This window comes from Vanellus vanellus, assembly GCF_965231255.1.
Source record: "Vanellus vanellus genome assembly, chromosome: 9".
In the NCBI taxonomy this organism is placed as follows: domain Eukaryota; kingdom Metazoa; phylum Chordata; class Aves; order Charadriiformes; family Charadriidae; genus Vanellus; species Vanellus vanellus.
This window is the reverse complement of record NC_138914.1, coordinates 18,059,572-18,082,543: the sequence shown is the minus strand read 5'-3', so window position 1 is coordinate 18,082,543 and position 22,972 is coordinate 18,059,572. Positions and strand designations below refer to the sequence as shown.

The following is a 22,972-nucleotide window of genomic DNA, read 5'->3' as shown; positions in this document are numbered from 1 at the left end:
GCTAAATTGGGAATGGGTTCAATTGCTTGCCCTGCTAAAAGTTCAGATGAACCTTGCATCCTGGAGTTATCTTTTTTTTTAATTGGATGGATTTAAAATTCTGGTCCTAAGAGGTGAAAGTACAGCAAGTCATGCTGCCACCTCCAGCCTTGCTCCCAGGAAGAGGATGCTCAGGTGACATATCAGGAGAGCCACCGCAGGGTCGTTCTGCCTTGATGCTGTTTTCCGTGTTGGTGCAGCAGGTACAAAAGAGTCCAGCAGTGATTCATCAGGAATCCTTGGATCTTGGCTGATGCCAATCAGTCCTGCTGGGCTGCTAAAATAGATATGGCCAGAGCATAAAATAGCTAATAAAAACAAAATCCTCCATGGAAAATTCATTCTTCAGGGTATGAGATTCCAGTTGCCGTGCCAAAGAGAAGCTGAGAGGTGAAAGATTTGAGATTGTCTAGCTTGAGGGAGGGGAGGGAGTATTATTGATCTCATCTCCCAGGTCTCTCCAGTCTGTTCGTTTACTCAGTTTCACTTAAAGGATTCGCATCATGGTAACCTTGATTTATTATCTGATTTTTTTTTTGATTCAGCCTCTCAGAATTGTGCACTGGCTTGAACCTGCAGTAATAAACCAGCACAGTTATTCCCTCTTATCTCCGGTATGCATGTAATGCTTTCTCTGCTGTGTGTACCTGATTCATTCTTGCGGACAGGCAGCAAGGTGAAATTTAGGAAAAAAAAAAAAAACAACCTGCCCTCTCTGATCAAGAGTATAGGACGGGTAGAGTTTTCACTCCATTCAAGAGCAGAGCAGAGAGGGCATGGCAGCAAAGGATGCTGTGGTGTCGTCTCTGTGTCAGGATGAGACTCCAGGCAGGTGCTGTGCCAGCTGTGGCCTGCAAGACCAGGCAAGGTCTTTCTAATGCTTAGCTGCGGTAAGCTGGAAGACTCTGGTGTAGCAGCCTGTTGCAGAGGCTTGGCCTCCAGCAGTAAGCGCGGCAGACGTGTGGGTCCTAGCAAGGACGCAGGACAGAAACCGTTAGTCAGGTAGGGCTGGATGAGGAGTCTAGCCCTGAGCAGGAATTGATGAATAAGCTGTATTGCACTTGGAGTAGCCTCGAGAGACACCACAGAGAGCTTCGACTCATAATTTATAGGAATAAGCTATTGCGGGTATGTGTGCATCATTACATCGGCGCATGTGTGTGCAGGCTGGAGGGGCTTGTGTCACTTTAGCTGTACTAATTAGTTACAGTAGTCATCTCTGTTTATAGACAAGCCTAAAAACAAGGGTTGCATTATCATTGTGCTGGCAGTCCGAGGGCTGCTCCTAATTAGTATCTCTCAATGTGCGAAGGGTTTTTATAAAATAAAGCTGTACAGCTGTGATATTTGTCTGGACTTGCGTCTTCCAAGGTGGAAGAATAGAAATTATTTCTGAGCTGAGATCACCAGCAAAAATATCCCCTGCAGGAGGAGAGAGGGGAGCTTCTGGCTATATTTTAATATTCGTTAGGCGATGCTTAAACATTTCTCCTGAATTATTTAAATGAAAGAGTCAGGCTTTACACCTGGGAGTAGCTGTGTTGGTATCTAGGCTGTAGCCTACTCCCACTGGAGTCAAATGTGACAAGGTTTTTAAGGGATTTGGGTAGAGCAAAAGTAGCGCTTCTGTTGTAGTACCAGTTTACTCAAATTCTCCTGGCAGCCTTTTGAATGCTGCCACAGATCCAGGAAGCCCCTGCTGCTTCAGGAAAGCAGCTTTTCATGCGTATACTGCTGGTTTTCCCCCTCCAAAATCCATCTGGAGTAATAAAGTGCTCTCTTTCTAGGGTTAGTGAGCCATCGAGTCACCCACATGAGACCAATGGCCCCCAGGTCGTGAAGGCAGTGCTTAGAAGAAGGGGATCAAACCTACCTTGTTACCCACTCATCTTAGCAAGTCAACGATATCCAGTGCGGTGGGAGGGTGTGGAGGAGTGCCAAAGATAGTGTTTAACTGGCTCAATGTCTTTCCACTCTAGCAAGCCCAGGGTTGCATCACAGCATTGTTCTCCTAAGAAGATGGATAAAGCAAAGAAGGATTTGAAGAATTCTCTGGGTGGGAGCCCCAGCCCTCCTGATACCAGCAATGAAGCTTTTCATGCGTATACTGCTGGTTTTCCCCCTCCAAAATCCATCTGGAGTAATAAAGTGCTCTCTTTCTAGGGTTAGTGAGCCATCGAGTCACCCACATGAGACCAATGGCCCCCAGGTCGTGAAGGCAGTGCTTAGAAGAAGGGGATCAAACCTACCTTGTTACCCACTCATCTTAGCAAGTCAACGATATCCAGTGCGGTGGGAGGGTGTGGAGGAGTGCCAAAGATAGTGTTTAACTGGCTCAATGTCTTTCCACTCTAGCAAGCCCAGGGTTGCATCACAGCATTGTTCTCCTAAGAAGATGGATAAAGCAAAGAAGGATTTGAAGAATTCTCTGGGTGGGAGCCCCAGCCCTCCTGATACCAGCAATGAAGCTTCATGCTGGGATTTCAGTCCAGGAACGAGTTTGTCACTTCCCAATAGCTGCAACCAGGGGACAAAAAAATACTCAGCCTTTAAACAAAAGACATTTTATGCTCATGTCCTCACTCCAGGAGCCTCCAACATCTCGGGGGTAAGTGTGAAGAGCAATTCTCTTTCTACCACTGTCCTTCTATAATGGAAAGACCAATAGTACACCGGGTGTGGAGAAATACAGCTTTCAACCCAGGTTCTAGCCCTTCATTTTGGTCAGAGGCCTTTATGCAAGACCTTGACCCTTACAAAGTGAAGCCATAAGACTCCTCCTGATCATAGTTGTGCTGCCTTCCTCAGTGGCCAGTGCTATTGCTGTCCCGATGTTGCCTGGGTTTAGGATGCCAGCATGGCAGGGCAGGCACATGGTTGTGACTGCAGATGATATTTGGAAGTAAAATCCTAATGACTGCGTGCCTAATCAGCCTTCAATCCACTTCTTAAGCTGAAATCAGGCTGCACTCTGCTGACAAATCCCCTGCCTCTCTGTGCACTGGACTGAAGTTTTCAGGTATTTCTGCCTTCTCGAGCCTTTCCTGGCCGTTGCTCACAGTCTGAATTGTCCCTAAAGCTCTGGTAAAGTTGGTCTTACAGTCTCACTTTCTCTCTGGACCTCTGTAATCCGTGTTCCCACTGTGCTACAACTGTGCTTTGTTATCACTGACGCTTCCCTTGCTGCATTTCAGGATGTTTGTGCTGGCCCCCATATGTACCACGCTTTGCTAAGACAGGCAGACCTCGAGCAGCACACCCCTAAAGGTAAATATACTGAGAGAAAACATGATGTGGCAGGAAATGGGGCCATAACTCTTGTGGTTGCTTATAGTGAGCATGCTGGGAACTAGGCTGATGACTCTAGGCTAGCGCTCCGCTTTCATTCTGCTGTCAGTGCCAGGAATGGTGCTAAGCTGCTTGATTTTGAATGTCCCATGAAAAGTGAATTTAGAGGTGGAACAAAGTGATCCAGGTGGTAAAACCATGCTCCCTTTTCTCCTGGATATATCTACTCTCCCCAGGGTTCAGAGTAGACTGTGTTGCTGCCTATGGGAGTTTGGTCCCATGGGCCATATGCCAGGAGAGCATATAAAATTGCATGCATTGTCATTGCGTATGAAGCCAGCAAGGCCCCTTTCCTGTGAAAATGGGACCTGTGAAAATGAGAGCTGTATTCAAGATCTAGGTACCCATAGCCTAAATCATGGTCCTCTCTCATTTATTCACTCTGCATCCAGCTGTGCCCCAGAGTGGCTTGTTCTCCCTAGATGCAAGGGGCCTTTGTGTATAGAGAGCTGCTGGTCCCACGTGTTTACAAGAGCTTGTTGTATCATGGATGCTCCAGTATAGGAAGAGAGCATGGTTGAAAGGTTTGACGGCACTCTTCTGGCCCCTAGAGCACTCTTGGGGATATGGATCATAAGCTGGCAGCAGGTGGAAGTGTGCATGTGAGAGGATTTTAGTCTTAGAGAAAGATGGTAACTATATATACCACCTTCCTGTGCTTAGAAGTGACATTTATTTTCATGAGTGAGGACAAATGACTGCATCCTCAAGTGAATCTTGACAAGCTAGACTCATCCCTAACAAGTGGAGACAGATCTCTATTTATGATCTGCTGCTTCTTCAAGGGGGAAGAAGCTATCAAGCTGGAAATGTAAATGCAAATGAAACGCTAAGTATTGACATAAATAGTTGGTAGTGCACAAAGTGCCATAATGGATGGTACCATGGATTTTGCAACAATGAAGTGACAAAATTGGAACAGCTGTGCTCCCTGACAACAAATATAAATCAGGGCCATTCTGTAAGGACCCCAAGCAAGAGATATGCATAAGGCTAAAGGATCTGTAGTAAACCCTCTGCATTTTAGGGATTCCTCGAAATTATTGTAAGCATGCGTGTTGGTATGGACAATGCAAATGTTTAGGATCGTATTTATTCCAGGCTAGGTGCCCTTCCTAAGAGAGGCAAGTAGAGAGAGGAGCCAGTTCGGTGGCTATTTCCTTCAGTCCCTAAGCAGACAATGTACAGCTACAAGGGTTGTGTCAGGGGCCACTTAAGAAGGGCAAGGGAGACCTTTTAGCGGACTGTTTCAGTACCTGATCCTTCTGGAACGTGCCTGGCTTCAATGTTACTGGCTGCACTACACAATTGCTTTGAAATCAAGGAGTTGTATCCATGATGCAAGCAGAAATACATGAACCAGAACCTTAAGTTTCTCTTTGGTAATGGGTGAAAGTTCATTAAAAGAAAAGCTCTGGCTCCACCAAAATCTATTTTTAGCTCAGTGCTTAGGTCTGTCTAGGGAATAGTGCTTTTTAAAGCTTCATGCAATTACTTAATTTAGGTTAAGCTTCAAATTCCCAGTTTGCTGCTGTTCTATTATTTGCGGCTTGTTTAGCAATATAAACAGTTTGGTTTATTTATGGGGTAAATGACATGGTTTAATTTCAGCCAATTCTTGGAAATGTATAGTTTTTGCTTAGTCCAAATTTCCATTGAAAACATTTGGCCAAATCGTGAGATTGTTAGCTGTTTAACTCAATTTTTTCTCACACCACTGCTGATGTGAGTGGGAGGTTTGCTTAAGCAAAAACTGAGGAGAGGTTTGTCCCCAGTAAGGTGTGAATAGGGACTTCACCACATAAAGATGACCTGAGCAGCTTGTTCTCTCCTGCAATATTCATAAGGCCTTTATCACCATCTTGACCGAGTTTCTCCCAGCTACAACTCAACTGACTCTTGGTCTCAGGGCACCCCAGGGAGGCAGGGGAATCCCACCTCTTTCTGAGAGTGAGGGAAGCTGTGCACTAGAGACTGTAACTTGCCCACAATCATGTAGAGTATCTGTAGCAAAGATGGGAACAGATCAGAGCTCCTTAGAGGCAGGTCAGTGCCCTACCTCCTCATAAGGTGTGTGACAGTAATTTTCAGTGGAGGCTTCTTCTATGCTATTATTTTGATACTGGAAAACCATAATGACATATTGCAGCAGGAAAAAAGGTATTCCTTTCTGTTTCTCATTTGATGTCTGCTTGATTCCTTTCACAAATCTAGTGAAGTGACTTCTGCAGACAACCCAGGAGACAGCACAGTATTCCTGTGTGTGTGAATGTAAAGCAGAGTGATGTCTGGTGGTTTCAGATGTGTGTTTCTCTTTATCTCCTAGTCACAACCTTCAAGATGCCTGAGGACTTTGGAAGTGTCCTGGATAAGCAAATGATTGGACCAACCACAGAGAACCTCATCAAGTCAGATTTCCCAGTACAATCATTTAAGCCCAAAGTGCAAATTGCCTTCCAACGGCTTCCAGGGCAGTGCCCTCGGAAAATGGAGGTAGAGAGGTAAGTAACCAGAAAGTGGCTAGACATCATTATGGAATGGACACAGCGGATTAGGGTGTTGATTTTTGCTTTCAAGACATGACATGTCAAAATTCTTTAGGAAAATACTATCCTGTAAGGCAGTGGTCTCCAAAGTAGGGTGTGCGCATCGCAGGGAGTACACAAGACAATTCACTGGGATGCAGGAAGAAAGTATGTTTTTTAAATAGTGTTTATTTCATCTTTTGCTCATCCTTTTTTAATTTCTGGTTTTGTGTATGCTCTATAATATAGATATATATAATATATTATACTAATATAATATATTAGTACAGTAGTACGTGTATATAATTTATAAATTGGACTCGATAATCATTGTAGGTCCCTTTCAATGGAACTATTCTATTCTATAGATGAAGAAATAAACACATATGTGGTGTGTGCTCAAAAACTTTTTTACTGATAGGGGTGCACAATCAAAAAGGGGAATTGTAGGCATGGGAGTCCATGCACGTAGAAAGGTGCATTAAGTGGTTCTTTCCCCATCTGATTCAAAACAGAAGAAGACGGCTATATCTCACCTTTGATATTGCTCAGCTCTTAGCCAACAAGGGGATAGACTCCAATCAGCTGATGCCAAGGCACCACGATCCTGACAATATGCCAACTATTGGGGAGAAGAAAGATCCTGTCTTTCCCATCTATCTCCCATTAAAGGTAAGAGAACATGTTTGCCACTTGTGATCTATCTCATTGTTTATACCACAGGATGTTTCTGAGAAATGCAGGACGTTTAGCTGTCATTGATACAACAAGCGATAAAACAAAGAAATTCTTCAGAGCCAGTTTAGGCCCTGGAGGATCTCTACAAGATGCTAAGCATCTTCTGCAGGGTGCCCACAACTTCCATCAGAATTAATAGTCCGTGAGGGTGCTCCTCACTGACATTTGTATGTCCAAAGAAAAAGTGTTGTCTCATGTTTCTCTCTGGATGCAGTAGTCAGCAGTACTGTTGTGCGAGACCTCTCCAGCTGGTGATCTCTGCTCACTAGGAGAGAGATAGAGGTACAGATATTTCTGTTTGGGAGAAGATTGTGGAGCAAAGCTTTTGCACCTGGACTGTTTTACCTTTTTGTAGCCCATTTAGGAACTGCATGCTAATTTTCCTCTTATGAAATTTTGTATCAGGTATTTTCTTCTCTCTAAAGTAAGACTTCATTCCACTCATGTCCTGGCTTTCTAGATATTTGACAATGACGAGTATGACTGTCGAACTCCAGAAGAGTGGATCTTGCTAGGACTGGAGCCAGGATCTCATGATAGAAAGCCAGTGCCTGGAAAAGCACTTTTACCTACAGATGATGTACTGGGACACGGTAAAGCTTGAATGAATGAGGCAATGCTAACAATTACAGACCAGTTCAGCAGAAGGGAGCATGTACATTCTGATGAATACAGCTCTGAATAGTAGAAACGCAATAACTCATTCTGACCAGGCTCAGGCAGACAGAGCAAGAAACCAGGGACCTCAATGGCTGTCAGTGCTGCCCGGGACTGACTGTTTCCACATCTTTAGAAGTAGTCTCTGCCCTTTTCCCTTCTTGTTTCTGTGCCTGGAAGTCAGTACAGTCAAAATTTTGCTTCATTGGTATGTAGGTATCATAGTGAAGTTAGTTAGCTTGAATACAGTATGTTTTGCCTGGATTTCACTGCGAGTGCGGGATCAGAAGTCAAGTTCGAACTTTAGTGAAAACCCAAGTAGTAAATCTGGGGCAAATTAAGTGATGTGCATGTCTGTTGTTTTCCTGTCACTCAGAGCCTTCCCAATGAGAAGGCATCACTAGGTACAGCTGTACTGGTGTCCAGTTGTGGCTGCAGCTCATAGCAACACATCTGCACTAGCTTTAAAGCAGAGGAACTGGCATGCATACTCACTGCAGCTCTGGGGCAACCTCCAGAGGCTTGACTGTCTGCAAAACCTAAGCATCAAATGTAAGCTGTGTGGATCCTCAGGCAGCCAGCATGTGATGGCTGAGTTCTGCTTGCAGCTGGCTTGGGGAGCACAACACCTGATCACTCTCCTGGTTGACTGGACTGTCCTGCACACAAGTAGTCAGACCCTCTGGGCCCTAGAGGAGGTGAGACCACTGGCATCCGTATAGCACCAGCACTGTTGCAAATTCCTATAGCTCAGACCTGTGGTTAACAGTGTCTGTTCTAAACTTCAGTATAATGTTGTCCTGACCTGTATCTATATCTATATCGATATATATCTGTCTGGCTAACACCTCCCAGCATTTAAGAAAGTACGAATGTTTGAGTTGGGTGCCCTGGGAATGACCCAGAGAAATAATAGACTGGGGGAGAAGGCACAGGGTTTTATACCTGCTCCCAATTAGAAGAATGAGGACTCATGTGGAGGGCGACACAGGGCTAGAGCTGCACTTGGGAAAGGAGAATGGGATCCCCATGGAACCCATGTGGGTAATGAGAGGCCCTGGATCAAGGGGTGAAGGAACTGGGAGGCAGAGGGGTCCCCAGGTGCAGGCTGAAAGAGGATGTAGGGACATACAGGACCCAAATATGACACTGTGTCAAAGAGTGAGCGGGAGTGCCTGAAGTAGGAGGTGGGAGGATGACCCACAGGGAACCCACAGAGCTAAGATGAGAAAAATGGAGGGCTCTGGTGTGTGCAGTTGGAAATGGTAAGCTGTAAGATCTGAGTTTGTTATTTAGTTGATCACACCAGAAATTATGAGATTGACTGAAATTCAAACTAGTGAATGGATTTAACTGTAGCATCACCACTGTGGTCAGAAAAGTCTATTTGCTGTAGCCTCCTGGAGAATGGACTAACAGCGTTTTATCCTTGATTCTTTCAGAGGACCCCAAAAGCCAGAAGTTAATCTACAAGTGGATTGATGTTGGTGTTCTGGATTATGACAAGGAGACAAAGCTCTATTTGGTCCATAAAACAGATAAGAATGGGCTCGTCCGGGATGAAGAAGGGAGACCCGTCCTCAATGGAGGAATAACTCCAGAAGGTGTGTTTGTGTTTTTTGAGTATAGCCTTCTGGAACCTGGCATATACTCTGAGAGCCAGTCCATTACCCACGTTGGTCCTAGGTAGAGGTGGGAAGGACATCAAGAAGTCATTTAACTCCCCTCCCTGTTATCGCTCTTGACACTGTCTGTTTAACCTGTCCGGAAAAAACTCCAGGGCAGAGAACTCCACACCTTGATTTGACAACATATTTCAGGCCTTCTCTTTGGAGATACCTTTTTTTTTTTTTTTTTTCCCTGTCTCCCATCTTTTCTGCTTTCAAGAAAAGTTAAATGGTGGTATTTTTGGGCCAATGCCATTTTGAGAGGGAATGTGAACAGATTAAGATGAAGTACCCCCCTCTTGAAAGGTTTGGAGATGCTGGTAATTCCATGCTCCTTGTCTGTAGCTGACCTCAGCTTTGATCCCTCATTTTGATCTCAAGTAAGCCAGTCCAATAATAATATCCATCAAAAAGCTGCTGTCAGCATTGCAAGCTATTCTGAGTTTTATTTTCCCTGTAGACTCTTGGAAGCTTTATTTTTGTTTCCCAGGAAGAGCCCCATTGCTGTCATGCCAGTACTGGGTGCCACGAGTTTGTCTACTGTTTCTGGCCGAAGATCCCCAGGTGTTTGCACAGCGGGTAGTTTCTGCCAACAGCTTGCGTAAGAAGACAGAGGCGCTGCTACTGTATCACCTGTATGTGGACTGCATGCCCACAGATGGACTAAATAGCATCAGTGAGAAGGGCCTGCAGAGAATGAAGCTGTTGGCTACGCATACTCCCAAACTGAAGAAAGAGAAGAGGTAAAGTGTCAAGTATACGTCTGGGGTCTCAGCCTTCAGTCCATTAACATTGTAGGACTTCATAGGGCTACAAAACAAGTGGTAATGGAGGCAGATCTTGAGCATCCAGCTCATAGACCATGGATCTCATCTGCCTTCTAGCCTGTACACATGCACACCACCCTCTTGCCCAGAGTGTCATCAGAAGTAGGTAAGACAAGAGCCCCAGGGACACGTGTACAGGATGGCTGATCTGTTAGTGTTCCCAGATGAAGTAGATGTACTTCATACGCAGATCCACTGAGCCATGCTTACACCTGCAGTTAAATGGCCTTCAACAGCAGGAAAGTTAGACAGAAAAGTCATGGTTGACCTTGCTGTCTCCCTGTGTTTTCAGGGAACAGATCAGTCATCGCTGAATTGATCTGCAGGCCACCAACTGTCTCTAGAGAGTTGGCTGTTGTCTGCTGATGACTCTTATACCTATTAACAGCTGCTAAAACAAATCACAAGATCTGCACAGAGTGAACCAAACAGAACAGGGGATCTCCACCTGGATATAATCAAGTGTCTCTTTGAGATGCAGTTCATATCAGGAAGGGGTTTTAAGAGTTCCTGGGCTGATGAATCATGAGCCGTTGGTGACGTCACTGGGAATCAGCCATGACTGATTGCCCTGCTCCGAGACAGAAAGGTGTGAATGGTGCGTGGTCTGCCAGACTAAACTAGAGAGTAAGAGTGTAATTAGTCTCTGTTTGTGAGCAGAAACATAGATATAAAGAAAAGTATTCTGCCTGCTTGAGGTGAGATGTGATGATTTCCTAGGGCAAGCAGAGCAGGGTTTCAGCACTTATCACATGTGTTGGCTGAGGAGACTGATTTCAAGATGTGTTCAGGAGAACACAGTTGGGAGGACAGCTCAGACAGTCCAACTTTTCCAGAACTGCCAGCTAGCTTCTTTAGTCCTTGGGTTTTTTTCTCCTCCCCTCTGTAATGGTTCTCCCCCTGTGTGCCCCCACTGAAGATTTTGCTTTGATCTGAAAAGGCACTTGAGAAGGCTGCAGTCCAGGTTCCCACTTGCCTCTGTCATTAAATGTCCAGTTGATAGCCATGCTGGCTGCTTCATTGTCTGCACAGCTCTCCTAATGCCTTCGGTAGTAGGTGAGCTTCTGGGTTAGCAAATCCAGGAGGCAGGGAGTGAAAGGTGGGTTTTGCAGTAAAGCTACTAACGTACTTTTGCTCAAACACCATGGGCTATCATTGTTTCCATGTCTTGTAACAGGGTGTTAGACCATATGTGCTGCCTGGAGAAAGAAGTGAGATTAGACTATGAACGCACCATGAACAGGATCAGCTTTGACAGAGTTGTCACTTCCAAACCTCAGACATTTTCTTATGTCACCCTGCCAGACAAAGAGGAGAAGAAAGTACCAGAGAAAGGTATGGGACACAATGAAGCAGTTTGTACTCGGCATGGTTACAGGACCTCTTGGTTTTGATAGTATTCATGCTTTGTTGTAGAAACTCTCAGGTTCATGTTAATGATTAGGGCTCATAAGGGGCAGCAGCAGGAGATTATATGAGACTTTTGAGTATGTCTGCTCTTTTTTAGGATATATTTGCATGCTCATGTTACCTCAGTGTAATGCATTACCATCCATCAGCTAAGCAGCAGTAGCTCTGCGAACGTACCCTTAATGGCACCAAATGCATGGCAGTGTAATTATCTTAACTACCTTCTGTTCAGCACTGCGCTGGGGCTGGCCACCTTCCATTTGCTCTGCTCGGCTGTGGCATACCTCAGGTGTGAAAGAAGGCCACGGATTTCTTTTAGAGTTAGGAACTAGAGGAAAATGACCACAGTAAAAGGTATAGGGGGGGTGTGAATGTGCGTATTTTGTGGACTTCAATCTTCCAAATGTTGGAACACCTTGAGGTGGTTCACAAGCAGCCTCTCACAGATAAGATGACTCAGCTGTGCCTTGAAGCCTCAATGGGAAGGTTCCTCAAGTCCCATGTTCTTTCTCATGGGAATTTCATGAGCCAAAGCCTCAGGAAGGTCAGGCACCAAGACGGTCCCTCAGCCCCTAATGGGAGGCTGCAGAAAGGCTCTGCTGCAGAGCAGAGACTCTCTTTCATCTGGCCATCTGCTGAAACTGCTGCATGATAAGGCCTGTGCATTAGAGAGTCCTTTTCACAACCACTGTTCCCAAGGGAGCTGTAATCTTCCTCTAAAACCGATGTTGGGATGGCTGTTGCAGGCAATAACATGTTATTTTTTTGGGTTCCAGGGCTCATCTGGATCCCTGACTATCCCTTTGATGAACGACGAGCACATTTCAACTTTGTCTCACACCTGAGCAGGCCAGAAGTCATTCTTCTCCTCACACAGGTGCAAGATGAGTGCAACAAGGCAGCCACCATGTCTCTGTTTAACTCAAATTTAGCCAAGCATGTCTGCTTGGAGGAGTTTGAACAGATCCAGACCCAGACCTTCACCCAGGTGAGTGGAGGAAGCATGGGGGGTGAACAGATGGAGCAGCCAGGAGGGCTCTCAGTGTGTATGAGAGATGCAGCAGCTGCAGATCAATTCCTTGGAAATTGATGAGCTTTCAGAGGAGACATTTTGGGTGGGACAGGGAGGAATTTGCATGTGCATGTCAAATTTCTTGGGGTATGAGGAGAATGGGCCAAAAGAGCCATAGCCGCCTGGTTAGCATCAGCCAATGCTGACTGTGCTTTTAGTCATGTGTTGAACAAGTAGCAACATAGGGCTACAGACCCTCTTTCCTCATCCTGGTCTCCATGAAGATAACAGTCCTGGTTGGCACTCCAAAGTTGGCACTCCAAAGTTTCCCTTTTTTTTTTTTTTGTTTTTATTTCCCCATCCCTTCAGCTGCAAGGCACAAGAGCTTTGATTCCTCCTGAAGCACTCATAGGGGTAATGTTTTTCCTACACTCTATGTTCTTTATGTACTTAATTAAATTACTCTGCTTGCAATACCAGCAGACAGACTAGGGCAAAAATTTGCAACTCTGTGGTAGCTCTCACCAGAAGAGCTTCGTGCCCTCTAAATAAGGGCAGCACATTGCACCCTGGATGTGGCCACACCGAGTAGCTTGCACAGGGTTACACAATAAATCAGCGGCAAGAGGGAATGTGCTGGTCCTTCCCAGTCCCATGCTGTTTCAGCTAGGCAGTGCTGTCATCCACTCAGTGACTGAGGTTGTTTTATTACACACAAACAGTAGCTGCCTGTGGAGCAAAAGTGACACTTGGTGGTATTTTAATAAATTAAAACACTGCAGACTGCTGCTGCCCTTGGCTTCTTCCCCTCTTTCTCCTCACTTGTCAAGAGAAGATAACATTCTGTCCTTTACTTGCTCATCATACTGTCTACACAACTTCTTATGAGGGACCCTGACACAGTCAGCTCCAGTGATACTGCTCTATAGAAAAGAGAACAAAAAGGAAACACTGGATGCAAAAAGAAAGAATAGAGCACTCCTGCTTTTTAATATCAGGCTTTCTTTTTGTAGGTCTTTTCTCAGTGAAGGAGATGTATGGCCAGGTTCAGATGCGACATGTGTGTGCATGGATTTGAGAGCTACTGTTTAGCTGCCACAGCTCTGACAGAACAGTTGCCTTTCACAGCAGAGAAAGGTCCAGCAGTCCCAGCTAGCAGCTAACCTCGCTGTACTGCTTTCCCATCAGCCCTTGGAGGATTACAGGCTTTGCTTTTTTTCTTTGCCCTAGGTTCAAATGTTTCTCAAGGATACTTGGATCGATACTTTAAAGACTGCAGTAAAGAGCAACCTGAGACATGCAGGCAAAGACTGGTACAACCTGGAACAGAGCCACTGGGATGTCTACCAGATGTCCAAACTGCATAAGCTGATGAAGCGCATCAAATTCATGCTTCAGGACTCTGTGAGGTATCTGGTCCAGAACTCACTGATCAGCTTCACCCAGCTTTTGCTGGATGCTTGCCATGGTATCCTGAATTGCTCACAGGACATGGAATGGGGAGATGACCTCATCGATAGTCCCTACAGGTAAGGAAGGGAGAGGAAAAAAGGGTGGAAAGAGCAGAAAAGTGTAGTGCCATTGTCTTTCTAACTACTGTTTTTGCAAGCAAGCTTTGCACTGCAGCTTTATAGGCAGGTTCACCCAGTCCTCCACCTGACACATTTGCTTGAGTATGGAAGAATGACACAGAGCTATCTGCTCCGTTAGTGCAGATTTCACGTTGCTGTTAGTGATATGATGCAGCCCATCAGAACCAAGGTCTGCTATTTTGTCGTACTGTTCTAAAGGTTAGCCACTTCAAGCATTCTCAGGGGAGCAAATAATTACTACTAGCTTTTTTCTGGAGGCCGGAAAGAAGAATACCAGGAGGCATGGCTGGTTAATTCCATTCTTGGATTAAACCTCAGGAGTAGGATCTGGCCTGGGATCTCTAAAGAATACAAAATTCAGGTTGTCACAGTGCCTAGAATTTTCTTTGGTTGAGTATTGATTTAAGGATTTCTGTCCTTCATCGTATTAGAAAAGGAAGGTTTAGAAATTGAAAACAGGAAGAGAACAAAAAACCAAAAACCTGCCGCTCACATGAAGCCTTTTACCTTGAAATCAGTGTAAGTCTTGACATTGATTTCAGCTGATCCTGAGCTGTGCTGGTAAAATACAAGATTGGGAGATACTGAATATAACTTCTGGAAGGTGCATGTTAAGAGTATGTTGGAGATGCTGAATGCCTGGTTTGAAGAGCACCTACAATTTTTCTGTAAAGCAGCTCCAATTCTCAACATAAGGTTAGGATTTTGGGGGATCCTGGTGTGTCATGATTGACACTTCCTTCGCCTTTGATAGACAAGAGTTCTCAATGTCTTTGTCTTTAGTGGTAAATTCAGTACTCAGTGTTTCATATCTTCAACTGTATGGGACAGTCTTCCTCTCCTCTGCTTTCCTGTCCAGTAGGCATTTTAGTATCAGCACCAGAGCAACATAGTTGTGTGCCATGATCTAAAAGCATTCCTGTTCTTCCTTATCTCTTCCCACTGCAGGCCTCAAAGGAGTCCACTCTTTGTAACAGACCTTGTGCTAGACAGCAGTGGTGTTCACTTCAGCCCCCCTGTGGAGAGCTTTGAGAAGTCTCTCGTTTCTCTGTTCGACAAGGGAATCCTGGTGACTCACACTGTCCCACAGCTGGAGAAGGTGAACTCTTCTGTATCAACAGTGATAAAGCTGTACCAGTCTCCTCAGTGCATTGCAGCTTGGCATAGACACCCCTGAGCTTGTGCTGAGGGAGAGAGTTGCGGAAGTAGGTAGTTGGGAATCCAGTTAAATTAATTTAGGCACAGCACTGTGCCAATACAATTCTGTTCTGACAGGATTTCTTCAAGCTCCCCAACACTGTAGCTATTCTATGTGGTTGCTATCTCTGCTTTGGTGCTGCATGTTCTGTGGAGACATGCCCTAAGTAACCTGGTTGCTCTAAGTGCATGGCAGCTTGTAGAAGCAGACTCATAAAGGAAACGGCACCTTTTCCAATGCTGTCAGTCTGGTGCAGATCTCTTCTGCATATGCATCCTTCTGCCTGTTACTGTCAAAGACCTATCTCCCTAGGCCCTCTTTCTTTGGCAGGGCAAGATAAAACTGATAACACAGTTCCTGACACAATGTAGAAGGATGGACTGCATGACTTCCCAAAGGTGCCACTAGTGATTATCTTGCCCCTCTCCTGAGGAGGCATGGTTAGCTCTGCTAGTCCTGAAAGACCTCTCTCCTTCCTCTTCCAGTATGTGTTGGAGAACATACATATCACAGACACTCTCTTGCTGGACTCAGTAGGCTTGCAGGAACCAGAAGTGGAAGAACTACGTGAGGCTATGCGGTCTGCCATTCAAAAGGCCCGGATCCCTCTCCAAGCCTATGCCAAGAAATATGAGAAGTTCTTAGAGCTAAATAACAATGACATCGAGTACTTCCTAAGGTAAGTGGCCTCCGACAAAGCCACCTCTAACCCAAATGGCAGGCCTTTTCAGAAGCTGTTGTGTGGATGTGCATGAGAATGTGGGACCGGTTCTGAGACCACGAGTGTGCGTGACGTGCCTCAGACGTGAGATCAGGGCATCCATGAGAGGCAGCCTTTAGCCACAGGCAATGGTCCATGCTTTTAGAGGATATTGGTGGTGGCAGTGAGAATTTCTTCCTGCATCTGACAGCAGTCACATTCCTGTCATGTTTGTAAGTGTAATTGGAGATATTAATGGCCCTAAAAATGACTCATCCTGTTTGAAAATCCAGTTAGCATACTTGACTCTGACCTCCTTCAAATAGCGTCTGTTCAGACTGATAACATTCTGTAGAAAGTAATGTTTTCTTTTGTTTCAGCCACATTGTTTTCACTGCCACAACTCTTTGCACCTACGCTGTCCTTTAGCCTGTTACTTTAATGGTCTTCTTTTTAGGCTTCACGTTTTCTCTAAGCATTGGGACTGAAGCCCTTTTTCTCTTTTGTTATTCCAGCTTAATCAATTTACAAATCCCATCTGACAAATTCTGATCTCTGCCCAGAACTCACGGAGGTGCCCGCTCTCCCCCAAGGTGCCTCCTGACCTTGCACTGTTTACACCAGTGCTTTCATTTTTGTCTCTCCCTCTCCTCTTGCCTTATTACCTCTTTCATCTCTTTCTTCCACTCCTTTTCTGCAGCTAAAATATTTTGTGCTCTTATTCCACTTCATACCTATTATGCTGTAAAACACGTTGTAGATACGAGTCTGTCCCTTCCATTGCTCCCCGATAATGCTCCTCAGCTACATACCAGTTCCATGTCTTCTCATATACACATCTTCTGAAACTGGGGGCCTGTCTACACCGCTTTGTGGGTGTAGCTGCAGTGCAGGCAGGCATAGGCAGTCTGTCTTTCTCTACTTGGCATTGGTAACTGTAGCAATGAAGACACTGAAGCAGAACCAGTGCAGGCTGGTCACCCAAATATATTGACTTTAGATGGGATGTCTTTGCTACTATACCTTCCCATGCTCGGTTAAAGCTAGCACGCATGTACTTGACTGTGACACAAACACTCCTCGCTTCCTATGTAGGCATATCTTTGGTGGTAAGGTCTAGAAGGCGTTGGTACCCTCTCAGTCTGTGCTTGCAGAAAGTTGTATATATTCAAATAGATGCATGTTTTAATAACAATAAACCTACTCATTATTAATTTCCTGTCCTGATCATTTAGGCGTACGTGTCTGAACATCCAACAAACAGCCTGGATGTTCAAATAGGTCTACGTCACCTTTTTTGTTGGTGTTTTTGTTTACAGAGACTACAAAGAGCAATGTCCATCTGCCCAGGAGGTGATGAATATAGTAAACATGCACTTGTCTGAAAAGGAGAACCTGGACAACACTCTGCCTAGTTCTGTTGTCATTGGTCCCTTCCATGTCAGCGTAGAAGATGTTAAGCAATATCTGTCCAAAAAATACAAAGAGCTTGCCACTTCCATGTTGGACATACTGGCTAAAAATCTCCATTTGCAGGTGGAGGATGTAAGTACCTGGTTCAGTCGATTATCTGTCAATGTCTTGTATAGTCCTCCTACTTTTGAAGTTGCTGTGTTTGTCAAATAGCCAAGGGAAGACGATAACTGAGGCCACAATAATGAGGACGTTTTAAAGATTGCATTGGAGTGATTAGTTAAAGAAAACTAGGGGGGCGATATGCAGACTCAGCCAAACCAAGTGTTAAATATACTTAATAAATTATGTGCCTGAAAGTGCTATCTCTTGAGATTGAAGTCTTCAAGACCCTAACATCTTATAAAAATCTGTTGGTGGATGGAAAGTAATTGCCTAGAAGACTACTGGATGGTCCTTCTGCTTGCTCTGAGGATAACTGGAATATAGACAATTGCATCTGCCAGAGGGTTGTCCAAATCTATTACTGTCATCATTTCAACCACATACCAGCAGTTCCTCTTCCTCTTTTTTTGGCAGTCTCATTCCATTTAAACTCAAATGAGATGCATGGAGAAAGACTGCGGAAAGAAAAAGATGGAACAAGACTATGTACTCATCACTTTAGACCACCTTCAGAATGGGAAGTTGGTGGATCATGGCAGGCTTTCCAGTTTGCCTGTTAGCAATTAATGACTTTTGATGGTCTTTCCTCTGCTATGTCTTGCTGCAGATCTGTGATGCATATAAAGCTGTCAGCTGCAAAATGCATGAGAAAGCAAACAGTATTGAGGAGCTGGCTGAGCTGCGGGAGTGGATGAAGGGAGTCCCTGAGCAGCTGGCTGTGCAGGAGGTAGGACACGCTCCCCTTATGGGCAGGGAACACCAAGGGAAGTGAGCGGGAAATGTGTCAATGCAATGTGTGGTGTCTCAGAAGCAGAACTCCAGTTTTCTTGCTTGGATGTATATGTATGCAAGGCTATAAGATTTTTTGCTTTCTATTTTTGTAATTCCTAAGATTTGTGTTTTTAAATACACATATCATGAATTTAAATAACTGCTATTTTGTTTTGCATAGATAAAAATCTTGCCTAAAAGACTTATGTTTGCTTTTTGTTGCCTTCATGACCCATTCTGCATTTTTTTGCAGAATACCTGTCTTCTAAAAATGAATGTCGTTTTCAAGAAAATATTTCTGCTATCAGATGTTCGTGTTGCTGTTAACATATTTCTTCTAACAGTACATTCTAATGCTGAGTTATTTCAAAGTTATTTGCAGTGTAGGTCTTCTCTCAGTGAATAAATGGGGAACAAAGGCATCAAGCAGTAAACTGACTTGTCCGTGCCAAGGAAGGAACCTGGAGGATAACAGGAGGATAACAAAACACTCAATTTCTGTCCAGCACTTTATCCACTAGGTCACACTTCTTTTCATTCATATAGAACAGAGGGCGATGATGGCATGATCATTCACAGAGCAAGGGGCTGTAAATCCATTCCTACTGTTCACACAGCAGAGAAGCAGCCTACATCACATTAAGCTTGTGTGACAAACACCCTTCAAAGGCACCTCATGAAAATGAGGTATACACCAGAGAGTTGGAATCAGTATGGTCTAAAGTTGTCTATTTTTTGTCTCTTTCTCTCACTCTGTGCAGGAACTGATTCGTGAAGTCACGGAAGATTACAAGGTCATGGAGGAATTCCTTTACAATCTTACCGAAGAAGATTTCAATGACATGTGAGCACAAGGCATTTCTCCCACTGTCAAAGTGGGACACCTTGCAGCAATTACCACTCTCAGTGCTTCAGGGGCTATGTGTCTATCAGGGGCTCCAGCAGAACTTTTAAGTGCCTCTTAGGCTATATGAGCACTGAATTCTTGAAATGAAGCTTATAGACAAGAAGCGTGGGTTCATGTTGCCTTCTGGCCTGGGGCAAGGCAAACTGGTAGCTGTTAACCTGTTTAACATATAAGCTCTTTTATCTTGTTTTGGGGGAGACATTTGCAAGGTCTCAAAGTGCAGATTAGTCTGTGTCTGAAACTGAATAAACACTTCCAAGGTAGGAACACTACCAGGGTTTGCTTAGGCCTAGGAAGGAACATGAACCCTGTATTATTGTTACTGCATTTCTTTTCCATGCAGTCTCCTCTTGATTTTATCCTTGGCTATGTTATTCAGATTGGGGCCTGACTATGCCCCAGTAGCAGGGTCAGCTCACAAACACAACTACACAGCTGCTAAAGTCAGCTCAGCCCTGGAAGCACCTCTCATATGACATGGATTTGGTCCAGTGTGTCTGCAACCTGAGTGAGTCTCTGCAGAGAGACTCCTGAAACTAGAAGCACAGGATGCACAGTGCAAAAACCCCACAGAAACAGCAGGAAGCAAAAAAACCCACAGAAGCTCAGTTCTAGGACAGCTTAGCACAGATGTAGCTGTGTGGTCACTGGCCAGACCTGGCACGTGCAGAACTAGTAGGAAATTGCTCTGTCCCCAGGCACTGGGAGGGGTGTGACCTCAAGTGTAATGCTGCAAAGCTTGCATCTGGCATTGCGTAGAAGCTAACAAATCCAAATGGAGTAATGGGTAGGCTACAGCTGAGTTAAAACCAAGAAACCCACCTTGGCATGAGCAGGCACTTTATCCAGCCTTTCCTAGACCTGCATTGCACTCCCCAGGGCACTCTGTAGAAGCCTTGCTATCCAGGGCTTTGCTGTATCTGGCTACCCTGGCCCCTCACTGCCCTGCTTAACAGGAGACTGGCTTTTTCAGTAGCCCTGAAAAGCCACAAGCCAAGACTCTGACCCCATTTTTTTTTTTTTCCCCAGTTACTTGTGAATACATTCAAAGACAGACATTCCCTCTGGATGCCAACTGTTATTTTGCCGTCTCCTAGCTTTTCAGCAATGTACTGGATTTGTTCCTTTTAAAAAGGCCCTCCACTTCTCCCCAGCCCTCTCCATTTGAATAGCCTAGTTACAAGGACTGCATATCAACAAGAAAAGCTGGAAAAAAGCATTTTGTTGAAACCACATATGTTTCTGTTGTTGTAAAGCTTCCTTGTTTGGTGGGAGTTGGCTTTCTCATTCTGTTATTTTCAGCATTTCAAACATATGCTCAAAAAGCTTCTCTCTCCTCTTTTCTTTCTTTTTTTTTCTTTGTTTGTTATATCATGTGAGTGCAGGTGGGCTGCAAGTTACTGGCCACTGAAAATAACTATGCAAGCTGAGTCCATTCGGCTCCAGCACCTGGAGGATGAAGACAAATTTCGCAAAATCCAGGTCATGGATCAGAATGGCTTTCAAGACAAACTGGAAGAGATGCAGGTATTAAGCCACTAACAATAAACTGTCCAGAGAAGGAGCCTTGAAGCTCTTCTGGTCAGCCAGGTGGAAAAATTTCAGATGAGATTTTAGTCAGATGAGTTTTTAGGTCAATGTATTGTTGGACCAGAAATTATCAAACACACACACCCCTCGTTTTATTATTGGAAGTTGGACTTTTGATAAAGAGTTTCATTTTTGTGTGAAATACAATACTCTGCAGAAATACTGATTTTTCACTGGGAAGGTGTTCATCAAGGTATGATATTCTGATTCTTGGTGCTCAGGCAATGTGTGCACCTCTTCTTTCTTTCTTGTGCACTCAGTTCCCTGCACAGCATCTCCCATGATGCGCTGCCATCAAGGGGGAAAATTCAGCATTCAGTCAGGGAACTCATCTCATGTGAAAGGCCCTGAAACAACAATAGTAGAGTTTTGGAGCTAAGATACCTCTGGTTTCTGCTGAAATAGTTTGGATTTTATTTTTCACCCAAAACTCTTAAATACTGAAAAAATAATGCCATCTTGGAAAGGCTGTAATCAGTGACCCAGATTATCTTGGAAATACCATTCCAGAATTATAATACCCCAACACTGGATTAAAAAAGGAACAAAAACCCCAAACAAACAAACAAAACAGAGCCACCAAAACAAAACAGGAAAGTTATTAGGGAGGCTCTGTGTTGTTAAACAATTCTTGGATACTGAGTGACCTAATAGAGCTCACCTGTTCCATAATTAATGACAGTATAAATTCAGTAGCAATAAATTTGGGCAGACTCACTGCTCCCACTTCCCAGGGATTAACTGTTGTCACAAAGACGAAAAGCAGCTGGTCATCACATTTGCACTTTTAACCACCTGACCAGTGGTTATTGCTTCCCCTCACCACTTTCATTGTCATCGAAAGAGAAGTGGAATTGGATTAGGGGAGGTGAAATTGTGAGCATAAAAATACTGCCTTTGAATGTGACAAAGAGCACACTAGGAAGCTGAGATCTTCAGAGGCAGCACTCCACTTCAGAGCCACACCTCATGCCTGCTGTTTCTCTTCCAGCTGACTGTAGGTGGATTTTCCATCCAGGCAGACGTTAACCAAGCTCATGAGTTGGCTAACAAAGCAAGGGAGGTCAGGAAGCAGCTGAAGGAGCTTCAGAATTTGGCAATTCTCTACAACAACAGGGAAAGAATCTTTGGGATGAAAGTTACTAATGTAAGTTTCAGATCCTGTACCTACAGGACCCTAATCTTTGTTGGGCCTTCTAGGTTGTAGGTAGAGCAAATAATGAGACGCAGTTCCTTTGGAAGGAATCCTTCATGCTCTTTTGGTTTATCTGGTGAACTGCTTCGGTGGTCCTGTAGAGTGACCATACTGCTCTGTCATTCCACTGTGCTGCAGAAGAATTGATCCCAGGCGAAGGTGGAAGGCTCTTCACGGGCCTGATATTGCCGCTTCTTTGAGAAACTTTGGATGCCTATGCTCAGATCTCAGTGAGGAGTTAATGGGGAGCAATTGGATGGAGAAAGTCTTGAAGCAGCAGTTAAGATGCATCAGTTTCTGTAAGGCTGTTACTGCAGTTATATTGATGTGAATGAGAATGGTTGCATAGTGGTGTGCAGGCAGCTGGCTGGGCTGGGAGTGTGACATGTTCTCCAAAGGCAACAGTTTGTAAAGTTACAAACATTTATTTTGTCTATAGCTTTTCACCTGCCAATGAATCATTGTCATCCACGTCCAGCCTAGTCTGGCTGCAGAGTAGAAGTGGAGTTCACATCAACCTTTCCTGTCTCTCAGTTTATGGTTACTTCTCCTTCACTGTAAGGAGCCAAATGTTCATATGCTGTGCAGTGTGTGCTTTCACTGATGTGTGTGGGTTGCCCAGCAAAATCTCCTCATTCTGCAGCCAGACCATTTGTAGAGGGAAGTGGAGAGTGTGCTTTCCATGGCAGACACACGGTGCAGGCACAGCTCCGCTGGATGCATTTTGGCCTGAATGTGTGAAGCCCAGCTCTGCTAGTTGCTCTCCCTTGGAATCTGTATTGTGGTCCCAGGAGAAGGTAGTCTGATACATCCTCTTGAAGTACATGTTTTCTCATTGCTTACTTGCAATTCAAAAAAGAATTGGGCCTTTTTTGGCCTTTTGACATGCAAGCTGTTGTCTAGAGGGGAATACACTAGTTGCTTATGCTTGCTTTTTCTCTCTTTCCAAAGTACAGTAAGCTATCCAGGATGGTTAAGGACTTCCAGCCATACTATGATCTCTGGACTACAGTGTCAGACTGGATGCGGTGGTATGAGAGCTGGATGAATGATCCTCTCATGGAGATTGAGGCTGAACAGCTAGAAAAGAACGTCAGTGACTCTTTTAAGACAATGCAGAGATGCGTGAAGCAGTTCAAGGATTCACCAGGTAGATAAGCAGTCTGGGGAAGGGAAGTTGGTGCATATCAGCATTTTGATGTGAGGCATGTCACAGCG

At 44.6% G+C, this 22,972-nt stretch overlaps 1 protein-coding gene across 1 annotated transcript in view; it reads left to right on the top strand.

Moving 5' to 3' along the window:
* Positions 1-2,434: 2,434 nt before the first annotated feature.
* Positions 2,435-22,972, top strand: part of DNAH1 (dynein axonemal heavy chain 1) — a gene marked incomplete at its 5' end in the record, with an annotated part of 71,422 nt that continues 50,884 nt past the window's right edge. Inside the window, 18 exons of the mRNA XM_082487929.1 lie at positions 2,435-2,647; positions 3,234-3,306; positions 5,714-5,888; positions 6,428-6,584; positions 7,111-7,243; positions 8,750-8,911; positions 9,465-9,717; positions 10,979-11,136; positions 11,988-12,199; positions 13,454-13,752; positions 14,764-14,914; positions 15,499-15,692; positions 17,033-17,258; positions 17,899-18,018; positions 18,824-18,906; positions 20,355-20,496; positions 21,551-21,706; positions 22,706-22,904. Of these exons, the coding sequence (XP_082344055.1) occupies positions 2,435-2,647; positions 3,234-3,306; positions 5,714-5,888; positions 6,428-6,584; positions 7,111-7,243; positions 8,750-8,911; positions 9,465-9,717; positions 10,979-11,136; positions 11,988-12,199; positions 13,454-13,752; positions 14,764-14,914; positions 15,499-15,692; positions 17,033-17,258; positions 17,899-18,018; positions 18,824-18,906; positions 20,355-20,496; positions 21,551-21,706; positions 22,706-22,904 (3,106 nt within the window). The remainder of the gene's footprint in view (positions 2,648-3,233; positions 3,307-5,713; positions 5,889-6,427; positions 6,585-7,110; positions 7,244-8,749; positions 8,912-9,464; positions 9,718-10,978; positions 11,137-11,987; positions 12,200-13,453; positions 13,753-14,763; positions 14,915-15,498; positions 15,693-17,032; positions 17,259-17,898; positions 18,019-18,823; positions 18,907-20,354; positions 20,497-21,550; positions 21,707-22,705; positions 22,905-22,972) is intronic.